At 36.4% G+C, this 17,734-nt stretch overlaps 1 protein-coding gene across 1 annotated transcript; it reads right to left on the bottom strand.

Annotated features, from left to right (window-relative positions):
- Positions 1–1,629: 1,629 nt before the first annotated feature.
- LOC103433080 (uncharacterized) lies at positions 1,630–5,062 on the bottom strand. Its single transcript, XM_008371301.4, has 8 exons — positions 4,638–5,062; positions 4,372–4,518; positions 4,181–4,278; positions 3,274–3,346; positions 3,115–3,175; positions 2,947–3,032; positions 2,769–2,858; positions 1,630–2,001 (listed from the first exon to the last, which is right to left on the bottom strand). The coding sequence occupies exons 1-8, from the start codon at positions 4,743–4,745 to the stop codon at positions 1,939–1,941; spliced, it is 726 nt and encodes a 241-aa protein (XP_008369523.1). The 5' UTR covers positions 4,746–5,062; the 3' UTR covers positions 1,630–1,938.
- Positions 5,063–17,734: the final 12,672 nt, after the last annotated feature.

The following is a 17,734-nucleotide window of genomic DNA, read 5'->3' as shown; positions in this document are numbered from 1 at the left end:
ATAAGCGGTCACATGCCTACTTTTCCTTTATCTTCTTCTACTACTTTCCGTCTTTTTTTATTACCTATGTAGTCTCTTTATTGTTGTTTACATTTTTTAAACTTTGTTTGGTTGCAAGGATTTTAAAGATCACCAGTTTTCCTTTGTTTTAAATCTATATCTTATCCTGAATTCGGGATGAAGATCTTCTCCGAATTTTTTTTGTGGGGTCAGCTTTCATTAGATACTGTTTGTATAATTTTAAATAAAAAATTTAAAATAATTTTTGACCACACACGATGAACAGATAGATGTAAAGATCCCTACAATCCTCACAATAAGGATCCATATAAGATCCAAATCCTGAATTCGATTCTTAGAGTTGGTGAATCACATGATGATGGTCATAAAATGCCGAAATGCTTATGTAAGTCTTCACAATTCCCAAAAGGATGAACTCGGTGGCGAAGCTACTAGCCCTTTTCTAGAGAAAATAAATCTACATCTTATCATCTACCGTGTGGAGTTAATGTAAGCCTAACCATTTTAATTAATCCCAAAGCACCTAGTTATCTACTTTATTACATTGATTTTTATAGGGTGGGGCAAAAGCAGAATCAAAGTAGGATTTGGCCAACAACATTGTCAGTCTAGTGTTGAGTTACCGTTAATTGGCCTACCTTGTGCAATCTTCCACCCAAAAACTAAATTCTTCAATAACTAATTTAAGAGTACTAATAGTTACACGAAATACTTCAAAAGCGGGGATACTTCTAGGCGACCAGTGGATCGACTGGCTGATCACATAATCCCGCGCCTGAAGGGCAAAATGGGCTTGAATAACTATGCTTTAAAGGCTTTAAGCATAATATCTCAATTAACTGGATTAAGTAATACAAAAATCCCTACCACCCACCATCATCTAAAAGCACACACAGAAAGTAAGGAAAAATTATGTGATCCCAGAGCTCGTTGACAAACCCAGATACATAGCCACTAACTTAACACAAACATGCACCAATCAGAGACACTTGGTTCTGTCCAAGCCGAATAGTAGCACGCATGCATTTGATCTGTACTCATAATGGAGGAGTATCCTTCTCTCCCCTCATACTTGAATGGTTACAATTCAGCCACATCAACATCTTATATCGATTTTTTTTATAGGGACAAAAAGATAAAAAAAATAAAGTGTGAGAGGAGGAGAGGGAAGAGGATGAGAATAGAGGGGGGAGAATCCTACTCCCTCCGTAATAAGCCGGATAACCACACAAAAACGACATATTCTATTTCGCGCTTAAATTTTGGCAAAAAAAAATTCCTGTGGCTGGATTTGTGTTGAGCATCTCTCTGATATATTACTTGGCATACATATGATTGTAAAAAAAGCAGAAGCTCCTGTTTCTGAATTCTACTGCATTTTACTTTATGCTTGTCAATAAGTGCTTTCCAAATCAGTAACCACTTTCTCGGATCACTGCTTCTTAAGTGCTTTCAAGGAAATACACTGTTAGTTTCTCATTTCTATGAATCTATGTGTTAAGTGATATATTCATTTACAAGGAAAAGAAAAAACATGAACGGTGATAGGATGGATGATAAAATAGAATCATGTCTCTCGAACAGTGTTTCGATTAATGAACAAGAAAATTAATGAATCGACTCCATAACCATTGTTTACTAGAATGCATATCAATTTACTACAACGTTGTATAAATCAGTGTCATCCTACCACATATTGACAGCTTTTTGTTTCCATTCATGTGAAACAAATTTCCTGTAACTATCACTTATACTTTTGGTGATGAAGATGAATTCTATGATTTTCTCGTAATAGTAGAAAGATGTAGGATGTCACGCTACATATATTATTGCATGTCAAAGCATGTAGTAGTACAATAATGTTATTGAACGTCCATCTAAAGACTAATCGAGCACTTAATATTTACCTCCGCAGAACTAAGCTGTGATGTACTTGAGAACAGCCCCACGAACCTTTTCCATGAACTCTGCTGCTTGCTTCTGTAAATCATAAATTAACATTGATATAGATCATCGGAGTTTAGTTCACCACGGATGCAATTACTGAATTAGATTTAAAGGTCACTTTTTGTGTGTTTTACGTGTCTGTTTCAAGAACTCTTTAATTTAAGGAGTTGGTATACAAGATAAGTTGTTGGGTTACTGCTTCACTTGGATCTAAAGAAGATCATTACATCCACTGAAAATGAAGTGACCTAAATATAATTACCATGATTCAAGTTCTACAACCAAAATCTCTTCCAGCTTTACTACTCATCTAATTCTATCTATAGGTGCTCTTTTCTTTTCGAATACAATGATATATTTACACTAAGGGGTGGAAGGAATAAATTAGTTTTGAACTCGTGATCCATGAGATCGAACCTAAGACTTCTCACTTACAAGTGAAGAGGAATACCAATAGACCGTAGTATTAAGATCCAGGCAGTTTTTTTCCATCGTACAAGACTGAGCTTTGTGTTCATCAATGAGCAGTGTGGTGACAAAAGGAACTAAGTTGCACTTTTTAAGTTGAGTACACAATTAAGAGAATGTACTTCCTTGTATTTTTTACTGCATTCATAATATATTTAACCAATATCACAACATCTACTTTTTAGTTTTCTGGTAATAAAAAAATATGTTGCATAGCATGTTAAAGTTGACTACGGTATGTTTTATTCTCTGCTAAAAAACCAGAAATACAAACAAAGGATGAAATGAATTATCTCGGGCAATATGAAAGAAGCTTTCCCAAGGCGATTTACCTGGTTACCCTTGTGCGCATTTGCTATGTTTTCGTCAAGAAGAGTCAAGAAGGATCTATTCAGCTCGTTGTGTTCAACCATCTCTAGTAACTGCATTGTCAAGATTTATTTAGTTGAGCAATACAAACTACTTAATTGTTAAACTTAACGCTCAATGAGTTAAAAGGGCAGCACATACAGTTGATTTTACATCCTTTGAAGACAGAACTTTGGTCAGACTTAGCTTTGCTTTAATGAGGTCGGTTTGCATTTTGTCATATGCTTCTGTAACAGAAAATGGAGCACTTCAGTAAGCAGGCAAGAACACCAAGTCTTTATAAAAAAAGTTCGTGAACTCTTAACAGACCTGTCCCTTCCTGCAGGGCCTTCTGCAATGCTTCCAGCTCAATCAATCTATCTTCTATATCCTGAAAAAACCATCACAAAACCGAATGCATAGTTTCGGTGAAGAAGCTGAATGTATAGTTTCAGAAATTAACCCAAATTTATAGATTCAGTAAGGAACCTGAGTTTTTGAAACAGAAAACCGAAGCTGACCTAGCTCATATTGTAAGTGCGAGAAAAACTCCTTGTCCAATCTGCATAAAACATATGCAAGGGGAAAAATTGGGGAAACGAGGATGGTTTGTGGAGAAACTTTTCATAAAAAATATTTATAATATGCATAAATAATACAGAAGAGATAAATTGGAGTGCAAGAAAGAGTAAATGGGAAGCACTAGTGCCACTTTGAGTTAATTTAACTTGGGGAAAAAATCAAATGTGCAAAACCAAACAAATAACAAAACAATAAAAAGTAAATGTTTGGCATATTGATAACTGCATTTGCTCAAATGAAGTGGCTTTCTAATCGTTGTAAGTTGGCAACTAACTGGAAAGTATATCACATACAATTGAAAAACCTAAACTTCATGTGACATATCAATGTTAACAGTTCGTTATATGAGGTCTATCCGTCTATATGAGCTCTTGGCCACCTTCGTTTCCAATTGGTATCAAGACCTGGTTTTACCACACGTCTGGGCGAGAGTCCACTGATGGGGCAACTTATTGAAGGATTTTAAAAAACTTAAAAACATTGGCATTACAATAGTATAGTGAAAGCCGCCTCGAAAGGGTGGAAAGGGCTACTCAGGTCAGCGTCAGATGGGATGAGCAAACGAGGATGTCATACACGGAAGAATGGAGTGTGAGGGATCCCAAAATCCCACATTGAAAAGTAGAAAATCTTCCCCCCACTATACTATTTCATAGGCCATAAGGCCATACATACACGCATTGTCCACGCACAAAAAAGTGAGCTGCTATCAAACTTTTTATTCATTGAAGCATCTCCTCAAACAATTGGCGTGCATTCCTACTTTTTTGCTTTCTAATCAGTCTTCACACAGAAATGGGTTTAAATCACCAACCTTGGCCTCAACCTCGAAATCTCGAACTCAATCTCCCGAGCTTCAGTGTTGAGAAAGTACTCTATCAACTCCTCCGCCGTATCTGGCGCAACCCGGGACTTCAAACAAACACAAACACAAAACAATCAAACCCAAAAACTAATTATTTAACAAGTGTTACAACAAAATTCAAAACCCAATTGTCAATTTACTTCTCTAACAGTTCGACGCCGCTCTTTCTCTTCAATGACTTGGCGTTCGAATTCTTCTCGAGCATCGGCGTCTTTTTCCAACCGCCTCTTGAACTCTATCCGAGCCAAATGGCCCGTCTGCGGTGGTCCCAATACACCCTCCGGGTCCTTCCTTAGATTAAACAACAAATCAAATTCCAAAACACTTCAAAATTTGAGTAAATAAAAAAAAATGTTATTCTTCGGATTTGCTATGAAGTTTTGGGGAAGCAGAGTTTGAGGGGTACCCATCCAATGCAGGAAATTCTTGCGGCCCTCGGACGACGCGGCATCGGCCTTTTAAGTAGAGCTGAGCTGGTGGTGGCGATGCCAATGCTTAGAGTTAGAGCAGCCATTGTTTTTGAAGCGCTCTGCTCAGCCTCTGGTTTATGCTGTGTGTATTTGTTATCCGTTTTGGGGTGGCAGAGAAAGGTAAATAGAAAGAAGTTCGGGCCGGGAAATACAACCGTTGTCTGAACTCTCTCTCAACCGACTAAAAGGTGCAAACAGCAACAATGAGCAGCACCTTTTGCGGGCCCAAGTGATATTTTTGGGCTTCAATTTGAGTTTTGAGTTTGGGAACTTTGATTTGGGGATTTGGGTCTCACTTTGTCAAATAAATTCAGCCGCAAACCCACTCTTAACTTGGAAAACTATAAATGGACATTTTTTGTCATTCCTCTTTTATTTGCAAATTACAGTCTAAGTAGTATACCCACTATGCAGACTGAGTTTTGCGGTCAAATCGATCAAATCGATCAAATCGATCTTACAAAACTCAACAAAATCAAATCCCTACCGTTTGCACCCAAAATGTGCCTATTTTTACTTATTTGGGCCATTAAGGTAAAATATGGTATTTGAATGATTAATATGCAAGAAAGCTAACTTGGAAAGATATTTGGGTACAAGTGGATAGGTTTGGCACTATAATATTGTTTTTCCCATTTGTTTGGGTAGTGGAGGTTTGTCAAGCCTTTGTTTAATCAAGATACATGCATGTATTGCAAGTGGATGGGAGAGCTTTCGGATAAGGATAATATGAAAGAAGTCAACTTGCTTCTTTTAATTGTTAGTTTATTACAAGTTGGGGAGACATGTGCTAAAAACATGTGGTGGAAATACAAGTTTCCCTTTTAAATATTATTTCTACATGCAAGTTGGCAAAAGCAATGCAAGCTACCCAAGTTTCTTTCGGGCAAGTACAAGGTTCTCAGCATATGGCTCTTTTCATTTCTCTATTTAAAGAGGCAGATGCACAAGGATTATGGACACTCAAACAAACAAACAAATACACAAACTCTGCTCAAGCCAGATTTGCATACGAAGCTGTAGTCAGCACCAAGTCTTCATCTTTTCAGGATCAACCTTCACCAAAAGCCTTCTTTTATCTAGTTTATTAGCTTTGCTACTCACTTACAGTATCGATCCCCTTTGTAGTTTTCATGTACAACTCATCTTCAGTCATTTAAATTACAAGCAATCTGCAATATTAGTCACTTTCCTCTGTCATTTACATTTCCGAATAACCTTGTCATTTACATATTGTTCTATCTCTCCATATAAGTAACGTCCTTATTTTTAAGGCAAAGAAAGAACCTTGATTTGAGCAGCTCCCACTCAAATGGCACAATCTCTTGATTTGAAGTCAAAAAGCGCAACCTCAATCTTTCAAATCCCATCTACTAGCGGCATCTAATAGTGGCACGCCCGCACCCACCAATCTCGTATGTGAAGTAAATCCCCGACTTACCCGCGAGGCCCATGGCGGATTTAGGGAGCAAACATATTTTGGCACGCCCGGTGGGATCCTTATATGGAGTTAGATCATGAACAATCCTTATGTTCATGATTTTTCTCAACATGCTTTTTCGAAGTATGAGGAAGATGACGGTGTTGAAGAGCGCCCAAGCTATGGATATCACATAGCGCCAACCTATGAGTTGCCAACTTATGGGTACATGGCTGAAGAATACTCAAGTCCCATGGAACATGATTGTCGGCCAACTAATGGCCATCAAATAAATAACAATCTTGAAGATTGGCCAACTTATGGCTATGATGAAAGTTATTATTCTTTTGAAGACAATCACATTCATGAATACTATGATAGGCCAACAAATCGCTTTGAGTATCAAAATGTTTCCAATGTGTACATAGAGCCAATATATGAGATGTCAATTCATGATCATCCGGATGAAAAGCTCTACAAGGAGGATGTGGGCAAATTATAGAAGGTGTCCAAACTCCATGTGGCAAGCATCGAATATGGTGAAGAGGTGACTAAGTGTTTTAAAAAGGTGGAGGAAAGCTATACAACTTTTGGAAAAACTTTGAGAAAGTTGATAGATCAAATGTGTCAAATCCCCTCTACAAAGCATACTCACCCTACTACAACCAAAGAAGAACAAATCATACACGTTGATGAAGGCTAAACAATGGCCCCACCCAATGAAAAATCCATGAAAATGGATATGGTTGTAGAAGACCAAGCTGACATATCGAAACCAATAACAACTAAGATGGAGCTTATGGCTATTGTAGGCCAAACACCAACGCTCAGAGGGCTCGAGCCCACACCTCTTGTGGAGCCCGAAGAAGAAGAAAATAGTTCCCACACTCTTCTCCGCCAACACAAGCATGTCATTCATACCAAGATCTCAAGAAGGGAAAAGCTTGGGATCAAACATGAATGGCCACCTCCTATTGTTCCCAAGCTATATGGTATGACCAATTTAAATGGTGGATCTAATCCCTCTACACTCAATTTTAAAAAGAGAAAAAGATTTGAGTGTTAAGAGATATCTGGGCAATCAAGGGACTTGACCAATATGCCCAAGTGAGGCTTATTTTGGTGTTTCCTCTTTTGCCTGAAGTGGAACTCCCTATCTTCCTTTTCTTCTTTCTTTCTCTCTTTCCTTTTCTTTCTCTCCTGTTTCCTTTTGCCCGAAAGTAGGTGCCAAATCCCTCCCTCATTCCTTTTTCTTTTTTATTATTTCTTTCTCTTTGTCTTGTCTTGTCTTTCACTTTGCCCGAAAGGGCTCTATATATATATATCCTAATCTGATACTAATCAAATATTTTGAGTTTTTAGTCTCCATATATATATTTGGCTTCCGCACCCATTGTGGTGTGTATATATATATAGATATAGATATATAGATATAGATATAGATATAGATATATATATCTATATCTATATATATATACACACCACAATGGGTGCGGAAGCCAAATATATATATGGAGACTAAAAACTCAAAATATTTGATTAGTATCAGATTAGGATTAATGGGATACTGAAAATCAATTGAATCAATTATAAGAACATAAACAGTCAAAACTAAATTGAAAGTAGATGTAGTATTCATTATAAAATATTGAATTATAATTAATGATGCTGATATAAATTTCAATGTAATTTTATTTTAAATTGGAAACCAACTTACAGGTCGTCAACTGACGATTGAATGAGAAAACAATGGAGCTCGAAGGCATCCTTGATTGAAAAATAAAATACAAGTGTATGATTTTTGAGTGGATAAAGGATGGAGCTGAACTATGACTTCTGTTCTTTCGAATTCGCAGAGAGTCTCAGCTGAACGACTAAAAAGTCCCCTTCTTCTGTGAATGAGCTTGGAAGATATAGGAGAGGGCTGAAGGCTGAGATCCGAGAATCACACCGAGTCTGTCTCCTGCATGTGCCAAAAGCTGTAAAGGCTGAGAAATGATGAGGCTTTCACTATGTAAACACGATGATGATGTCTGGAGTGGTAAATGAATAGTAAAAAGTGAATTTTACTATTCATAAATAGTAACTTGTCGGCTGAATGATTGCTGCTACTGCTGATTGCTGCTTGTTACTGTGGAATTCACTTCTACTGTGCGATTTACAAATCATATAGGTCTTGGGCATCCGGATACGGATCTTGAGCCAGGTAATCCTCTACTCGATCCGCCCATTTCTTTTGTTGAGACGAAGCGTCTAATGAATCTAAACTAGAAATGTCTTCTTCTTCGCTGGAACTTTGGAGCAAAGCTGCTTTTGCTATAAGCTTATCTGCCATCTTCATTAGCTGGGAAGATTTTTCTTTTTTCTTCGAACTAGAAGATTTGGAAGATTTTGTTGATTTAGCTGTCTTGGACTGTTTGCCTTTGAGGGAGGATGATGGACTAATGTCTGATAATGACTGAGTGTTTTCTGGGATTTCTGGCAATGCTTGAGTAGATGATGGTGTTACAGAAGGCAATGCCTGTGAAGATGTTGCTGGTGGAGCTAATGCTGGAGTAGGAGAACTTGGAAATTCCGATGAGACTAGGCTGATAATTCTTCCGCAGTCGAATTTATCCCACCACTTAACCCACCGTGCTCTATAAATTTCACCTGTTTCATATTCATAGTTCCATTTAAATATCCAGGGGACTTTGTATTTGGCCATAAATAATGAAAGGAGGGTGATTCTGGAGTCGAAACGACTTCTGTCAAAATGCTGCTGGAAACCAGTTGAAAGGAATTTCATTAGGTCTTCTGGTAATAAACTAGCGGTTGGACTGTGAGTTGACCACCAGTTTGGAAACCAAGCTGGGAAATTTAACCTGAAACTTTTATCAAAGGTTACAAACCATGAATGAGAAAAATCGGGTGTTTGATGAAGGAAAATATTTGACCAGGCGTGGATGTAATCAAAATAGTTATATCTATTATTTGGGATGAGTTCATGTTTTGTGAGGAGTTGTTTGGTATGAAAAATGGGGATTCCCCATTCTTGTTCAGTGATGAATTTGTCAATGTAGAGTGAATGATAAAGAAGTTTAGGTGTTTGATGAGTGGTGTTGTAGATGGGTTTGATGGAAACTCCTGCTGTCTCAGAGAGAATGGCCTGATAATATTGAAGTGATTTGTGAGAATCAGTTGGGATGAAATGAAGATTGGGGGGAAATATGATTTTGGCTATTTTATCTGGCAATTGCTTTTATTGATATGATGAGGGATAGAAAAAAGTTGTTCCATAGGATGTTTCTTGATGTATGGGGATGTTTTAGCATAGCTAGGTGTTTTTGGGGTTGAAGGTGATGGCATTGATGAATAGGGGTCATAAGGGCTGGCTAATGTCGTTTGGTAGTTTGGTCTGAATTGGCCAACGGTTGATCCTAAAGGAGATCCTAAGGGAACAAATCTGTTGGTTATGGCTAGGGCCGATGATGAGGAATCGGGAATAGATTCCTGTTTTAGTGGTGGTGGTGGCAGAGTGGCAGGAAGCCTCCTCTGGCTACTATTGTTGTTCTTTCCTGACATCTTCCCCTGCAAAAATTCTCTGGTTAAAAAATCGGGAATGCAGTTATGGCTGCCTTTAATGTATTCAATATCAAAATAAAAAATGCTTAATATGGCTTGTCATCGTGCAAAAATCTGTTTTGATGCAATGTTTTGAACATCTTTTTGTAAAACATGTTTTGCAGATTTGCAATCAACTCTAACAAGAAATTTTTGATTTAATAAATCATCTTGAAATTTACTAATGCATAATACAATAGATAATATCTCTTTCTTAATAGTACTATAATTAGTTTGTGCAGAATTCCATACTCCTGAATGGAAACGAATAATTTGTTCAGGAGCATCAGGAGAAGTTTTCTGTTTGAGGATACCTCCATAACCGATATCAGATGCATCAGTTTCAACTATTTTAAAAGAGTTGGGAGTTGGAATGCCAAGACAGGGCAGCGTCTTAACATGTGTTTTAATCTGTTTGACAATGGAAGTATGATTTGGAGACCAATGTGGAGGATTATCTTTGAGACGATCAAACAATGGTTTACACTGCTGACGAAGATGGGGATAGAATTCTGAGACATAATTTAATGATCCAATGAATCTTTGAAGTTAGGTTTTATCAGTAATCTGATCTGGGAATTTATATGCAAACTGGATGACTCTATCTATGGGTTGGATGGTAGATTAGTGGATATTGTATCCTAAAAATCAAACATTTGTCTGAAACAGTTTAATCTTAGAAGCAGAAACAACTAATCCATTGGACTTAATTATTCTAGCAAACGAATGTAAATGTTTCCAATGTTCGTCTATAGACTTAGAGTAAATAAGCACATCATCAATGTAAACAATCGAAAAATGACTGTACTGATTAAAAATTTCATTCATAATATTTTGAAATTCACTTGGTGCATTTTTTAAGCCGAAAGGCATTACATTCCATTCATAATGTCCAAAACGAGTTACAAAAGCTGTTTTGTATTTATCAGATTATGTATTTGAATTTGCCAAAAGCCTGATTTCATATCAAATTTTGAAAAAATAACTGCTTGAGAAAGCCTTTTAATTAAATCTCTTTTGTTGGGAATTGGATACCTAATCCATTCCAAAACTTCATTCAAAGGTTTGTAGTTAATAACTAATCTGGGAGTTCCTCTTTCTAATTCTGTGTTCTTCTGAACATAAAATGCAGGGCATGACCATGAAGACTTACTCTTCCTAATAATACCTTTATTAAGAAGTTCTTGAATTTCTGTTTTACAGAACTTCATAACTTCTTGACTCATTTGGATTGGTTTGGCCTTAGTAGGTATTTTAGACTCATTAAATTCCTTTATATAAGGAAGTTTAACAATATGTTGTTTACGGTGCCAAAAAACATTGGGAATATCAGAACAGACTTCATTAATAAGTTTCCTTTGGAAATTATTAATAGTTTCTAACAAAGACTTATTTGTTAGCTATTCTTCAATTCTTTTGTGATTAATTTCTTCTTTTAAGAAATTAATGTGTTGTGACTTATTAGTGATAATACTAATAGTTTTTGAAATATTGTTTTTCTGTAGATGTCTAAGTTTTTTGAGGTCTGTTTCCAGGCAGAATTCAAACGTGACCTTTTGTCCTAAGACTCTAGTAGTAATCTTATTATGATAAACCTTAAAAGGATATATAAGTGCTAAAAAGGGAAGCCCTAATATAATTGAATCAGAAATATTTTTTATCAAAACAAATGGGGTTTTAAAACAAACATTATTTTGGCAAACATGCGCTTTGGGTATTTCATATTTCAAATGCATGGGTGATTGATTAGCAGCACTAAGTATTTCTGTCGATTTATGAAAATATTTAGTAGGTATTAATCCTTCTTGAATACAATTCAAATATGCGCCTGAATCAATCAAAGCAATTGTTTCTAAATGAAAATCTTCTATTACTACTGTAATTTTAGAATACCATTTCTGAATTCTAATCTTATGTAAGAGACTTAAAACTAGGTTCTCAGTTGATTGAGATCTTGACTCAGAACCAGAGGAAGAACTAGCAAGTTCTTCTTTATGAGGGTTTATTAACAAATGAGTTTGTATTTCGCTAAGGCGAGTTCAGACTTCTAAATTTTCTGACTTTAAAAACTTAATTTCATCTTTTATTTTATTTATTTCAACTTGAAGATCTTTAATTGTGATTTCTTTCTTAGACTTATTAAACCTTGCCAATGTTGTGCTAAGAGAGATTTTTGGAGTTACGGGGGTGTGGCTAGTACCTGGTTGTTCTGGAGAAACTAATTTCTTTAGTTTCTTAAGATAAAAAGTTTTAAGTTCAGGGTCATCAACCTTACTAATTAATTCAAGTAGCAAATCTTCTTGTTGTTCTTGTTTATTAAGAACTGAAATCTTGTTTTTGCAACAAGCATCAGTACAACCAATTTTTATATCTGGTGATGAGCTATTGCTCATTGACTGATAATCAGAAGAAGATAATTCCAAATCATCTTCTGACTGACTGTGGTCTGTGTCTTTGAGTTCCAAAACTTGGATTAATTGAAGTCTTTCTTCATCAGAAATTTTCAACTGATTAATGGTTTTCTTTACGCGACATTTATTAGCATAATGACCAAATTTGCCACATTTGTAGCATTTACCTTTCTGGCTTTGGTCATTGGATTGGAATTTCTTGGAAGATTTCTTCTTCCATTTGGAATGTGTGGGTTTTTCATAAAATTCATTTTTATTAAAATTCTTTTGTTTATTTTTAAAATATTTTCTACCAGAATATTTTCTTGGATATTTATTATGAAAATCTAATCTTTTCTTTTTATTAGAGGGAGCAATAGGAGGTAATCCATATTGTTCACAGAACGTTCCTAATTCATACTTAGCTATAGATCTATCTTTATTTACTTGTTTTGAAATTTTCATATCTATACACATTTTCAGACCTTCCTTCTGGATAATATTAACTATGTTTCCATAAGTAAGAGTATGATATGGTATGATACCTTCTTCATTAACCAAAACACTTCGGATTTTATGAGCAAATAAATTTGGTAATCCATTTATAAATTTCTCTTTCCAAAAAGGTTGATTACTGTCTTCTCTGAGCATGACTCTAGACATGAATACATCTTTGTACCATCTAAAGTCGCTTAGAGTTGGACATCTCAGATTGCTGAGTTGATCATAGATCCTAGAAGTGACATTACTAGGTGTTCCTATGAAATGTTCTATAATTGTAAAAAGTAATGTGTTAATTGCATCACGGACGCCTTGTCCTATTTGTTCATCAAAGATAGGTATTCATTCTTCATCTCTTTTAACAGCATGTTTTATTTCATTTCTGGATTCTTCAGTGAGATGTTTCTCCCACCAGGAATGAAGCATTCCAGTGAATCCAGTGACCAATAGATCAATGATGGTGGTTTGAGGAAGATTATGATTGGTAATATAACTATTAGCAACCATAGAGATATGTTGGAGCTTATTAAGAAGCTCTTGTTCTGACAATCCATCTATATTTCATTCATAGAGTTTGTCAGAAGAGACTGAAAACTGGTTCTAAATATTCCTTTCTTTAAATTGAATATCAGGAGGAGTTGGTCTGGGATACCAGTTTTTTGTGAGAGATGTAGGATTGACTCTTCTGTTGTTAATACGTTTTAACTCAAGATGTTGAAAAGCTTGCTCAACTCTTTGGATAGATTCTGAATCATTTTCTGACTCAGAGGATGATGTAGAGTTTTCCAAACTGGAATCCTCAGGATGGTTTATGGTTTGGACAATTTTCTCTTTCTTTAATTCCAATAATATTTGTTCAATTTTTTGATTTTTAGAGGCAGAGGTTGTTTTCAACGCCACTGCATTTGAAGAGGATTCTGGTAAGTTAATTAAAGGTTTTTCTTTTACTAGAAGTTTTGATTGAGCTATTTTGTCAATTTTTATTTCAATCTTATCAAGTTGTTTACCAATAGTATGAAGACTTTGATTGGTAAAATTATTTTGTTCAACAACTGGTTTTGCGATTCCTAAATCTTCTTTAGGGATCTTAAAAAGAGTTGCGGGAATTTGGGTATTACCCTTTGTGATTAAAATAGTTTCTTGGGGTGGATGACTAGACGAGACGATAGTCTTATCTTGCTTAAGCCAATTTTCTTTGGTTATTACGTCAAGTTTTTTGTCAGACTCGTAATATTTTTCAACATAATCGAAGAAAAATACTTCAAATCTGTGTTTTTTCATGAATTCATTCCATTTCTTTAGAATTATTAATTTTTCCTCTTGTGTATACTTGTTTCTGAAAATATTCCTTCTTGGAATATTCTCTTCAGCCTCAATATCAGCATTGAGCCTTTTACTATTCTTTTTAAATGGTTTATTTAAAACTAAAAGTTGATGGTGAACATGACTTGCTTCGAAGTCAGATTGAGTAGGAGAAGTTTGTCCTCCTTGATCTTGGGTTTGTGGTTGATAAACCGGATGAGTAACCTGAGAAGCTGTTTCTACTGATTTTAACTTCATGTTAATTAAGTCATTGACTAATTCCTGTTGGGTAACAGATGAGCTAGTGCCTACAGATTTTAATTTCCTATTAGCTAATGAATTGATTAACTCTTGATCTTGACACATCCTATCGGTTGGTATGGATCCAGAAAAAGAATTTCTGCTAGGAGCAAATGATCTTTGTGAAAGAATTGATTCACAAGATCTTCTGGCTGGACGATCAAAATTAATTTTGACAATCCCATCAAAGTATTATTCTATGTTGTCTAAATTAACTAGACTGTTCTGAATAGCTACTGGCTTACTTTCATTTATTAAACACCAATCTGAGGGTAAACTAATGTCTGACCATCTAATGGTTCTAGGGACTTTAATGTTTGCATTTTCTTGATTAGTTTGAATCAAAAGTGTATGATCTCTCGGACTTTTGGTTAAAGCCTGAAAGTTCATATTTGTGCCAGTGACCTTGTAGTAAACTCTATAAATTAATGCCAGGGGCTGTGTTCCTTCAAGGATTTGGTATCCTGAAGTTTTAATGTTTAGGGTGAGTGCTTTCAGCATATGTGGATTTGAAAGATTTATGGTGAGATCTGGAAAGCAATCAAAATGGATAGGTCCATTATATAAGCTTGACTCGATCATTCCAAGTATACTATCACTAAAATTAGTGAATCTAGCATCTCGGAGACATAATAAAATTGAGGTATTAAGACCTTTTCGTGTTAATGGTTTAACAGCTATTTGAACTAAACCTATATGGATATAATTATGACCATCTTTCCTATGGGATTTAATTTGTTCTGGAGAAAACAATTGACAAGTCTCATGTTCTTTACTAAGCGCATAAGCTTTTTCAACTGTCTTTACGTGATGTTCACTTCTAAATGAGGTCATTGACCATTTCTTTTTATAAATGTTTTTACTAGAAACCTTGGGGATATTCCAATCTCCAAAGTCTATGCTATCATCAGTTTGAAAATCAAGTTTTTGTTCTTCATTAACAATATATGGTATAGTACCCAAACTAGTTCTAGAGCTAGTGCTGGCCATTGAATTAGATCTAAATAATCTACTCATAATAATCACAATTCTAGCAAACAAAATACAGAAAACTTATACTCATTCACCTTCCTCATGCGCTAGTTAAATCCCTTCCCCGCTCATGCGATCCGCTCATGCCTCTCCTGGGTCTTATTGTTTGGAACACGCCTTACTGTTTGGTTTAGGAGTTTGGACAAACGACTATGAGGACTGAGAGATAAGATAAATTGTAAAATGGAAACTTGAAAGTGAGAATAATGAAGATTATAAAGATGCTAATGCAATCACCACTCATTTGGCTCTGATACCACAATGGGTGCGGAAGCCAAATATATATATATATATATATATATATATATATTATATGTGAAAAGAGGGAAATGGAAGTACTTTGCCCGAATGGGCTTTATATATTATATATTATATATATATACTTTATATCTTTTTCTTTGCTTTCTTGCTGGGGGGCTTTATTCCTCTCTTTCTATGTTTCTTTTTGGGGTATGTGATATACAGAAAATATAAAGAGTTGGGCAGTTTGTGAGTAGCCATTTTTACCCTTCTTTCCACTTTTCTCTTATCCAATGGATGTATTTAGCCCAAACCCAAAAAGTTGAAATTAGAAAACCATCCAATGTACCCAAATTCATGGAATGAGGAGTTTCATAAAAAGCCGAAACTATGGCTTTCCTGCTGAAAAGCGTGTCATCTGTTTGCAAGAAAGCATGGGACTATCTTGCCCGACTAGTGGTGCCCGATGGAACCATAACCATACCTGACGGGAATGACGTCTTCCCTGCTCACCACCAACAGACTCTACATGTCTCCCTAACTCTCACCAGCTCCTACAACCAAGGGTCGGGCTACTTCGACAACTACCATTAGAGGCTACAGTAAGAGCTTTTGATGTGGCTATTATTAATCACTGGAGACTAGTTTTCATGGGTGAGAAAATAGAAAAATGGAGCTGCATCTAAATGTGAAATTTGAAAGCTGGAGGAAGATGACAGAAAATTATGTTGTTGTGGCCTGACGGAACTACAATTTTGCCCGAGGGACATGATATCTTCTCCACGACAATTGATTTAGATATTGTCAATCAAATGTGGGGCCCTACATTCGATCTGGCAAACATGAAGTGTTCTTGTTACATACTGCGCTGGTTGCTCTGTTTCCTGCACACCCTCTTTGTTATGGTCCCTTGATAATTGATGGTCATCCCCCTCCAAATGCCATTTGTCTGAGCTTCATTCGTGGATCAGGACTCAGTTTCTCTGCAGGTAGTGCGTTTGCAATAAACTCTTCTCATGTTCTTGTTGTTGCCGCATCATCAGAGGAAACTTCAGCAGATCTATCCCTGACCGAAACAAACCCTGAAAAGCAGAAGATTGTTGATATGCCAACAACTATAGCAGCAACCGCAACAAAAGCATCTGACTTTGCTGCCCATTCTCCTCACTTTGTACTGCTTGAGGTGTCTAAAATGGTGGAAGGAGACACAAGCCATCTCGATCCCTCAAAACTTAACCATGGGTTACCACAGCATGCAGTCATGAGATTACTTTTAATTTTCCCAATTATCATGAAGTAATCTTGGTCAGAATATGGAAAAGGATGCAAGAGAGGATGACCAATTCCCAGAAAGGAAAATCATCTCAAAGTGAGCAAGGACCTTCCCGCAACAGGAGTGGCTTACTTTAAAAAAAAATGTTATGGCTGCTTGCGCATTTGATCTCAAGTTCCTTTATGTCTTGGCTGGTTGGGAAGGATCTGCATCAGAATTACAAGTTTTGAATTCTACTCTCACAAGACAAAACAAATTGCAAATGTTAGAAGGCAATCCTTCTGTTTCTGCTATCCCATTGGCTTCATTGGCTACAACTTGTAGCATCCAACCAGCAGCTCACAGTCGCTTGTCGTTACCTCCCAACATGCATCCAACATAGCAGCTACAGCTTCAAAGCCAGCCATTACACTTTCGCCTTCATCTTTAACTCACCACTAGTTGGAGGAGGTGTGTAGAAATTTACTTTTGCAGCTCACCCAAATGCCCGACCTGGGCTCAGAGGCAAAGTCAGAAAACAAGATGTGTTTCGATTATAATGCAAAGGGCCAGACTTGGGCATCAGTTACATATGGGATCTTTCTCTACATCGATTGATTCGGCCGTTCATTGCAGTCTTGGGGTTCATATCAAGCTTTGCTAGAGCTACAAATTGAGACTTGTGAACTCTTAAGCAGCTGAGAATGATGAGCTTCGGGGAAACAATTGTGCCTAAGAAAATTGTGAAGACTGGGGGGCTTAGTGTTCGCAAACTTACTGCACAGACAAATGAAAGCTTGTACGATCAGAAACTTGAAAATCCAGTCGTCCTAGTACCAGCATTGTCCTTAACTAACAGTACTCCAACAGCTTGATCATCCTTTGCATCTCGATTTTTGAATTTTGGGATGGACAGTAACTTCCCCAAGAGAACTATTTCAAAATACCTCACGAGTTCAAAATCAGAAGTCTGGTGAAGCAAGAAAGAAATTC

Source organism: Malus domestica, chromosome 04, assembly GCF_042453785.1.
Source record: "Malus domestica chromosome 04, GDT2T_hap1".
Taxonomy (NCBI): domain Eukaryota; kingdom Viridiplantae; phylum Streptophyta; class Magnoliopsida; order Rosales; family Rosaceae; genus Malus; species Malus domestica.
This window is presented reverse-complemented; position numbering and strand designations above follow the sequence as displayed.

Coding starts and splice junctions, on each gene's coding strand:
- LOC103433080 (XM_008371301.4), bottom strand. CDS start 4,745: ATGGCTGCTCTAACTCTAAGCATTGGCATCGCCACCACCAGCTCAGCT. Junction 3,033..3,114: donor GGCCCTGCAGGAAGGGACAG/GTCTGTTAAGAG, acceptor TTTCTGTTACAG/AAGCATATGACAAAATGCAA. Junction 2,859..2,946: donor CAAAGGATGTAAAATCAACT/GTATGTGCTGCC, acceptor TTGACAATGCAG/TTACTAGAGATGGTTGAACA.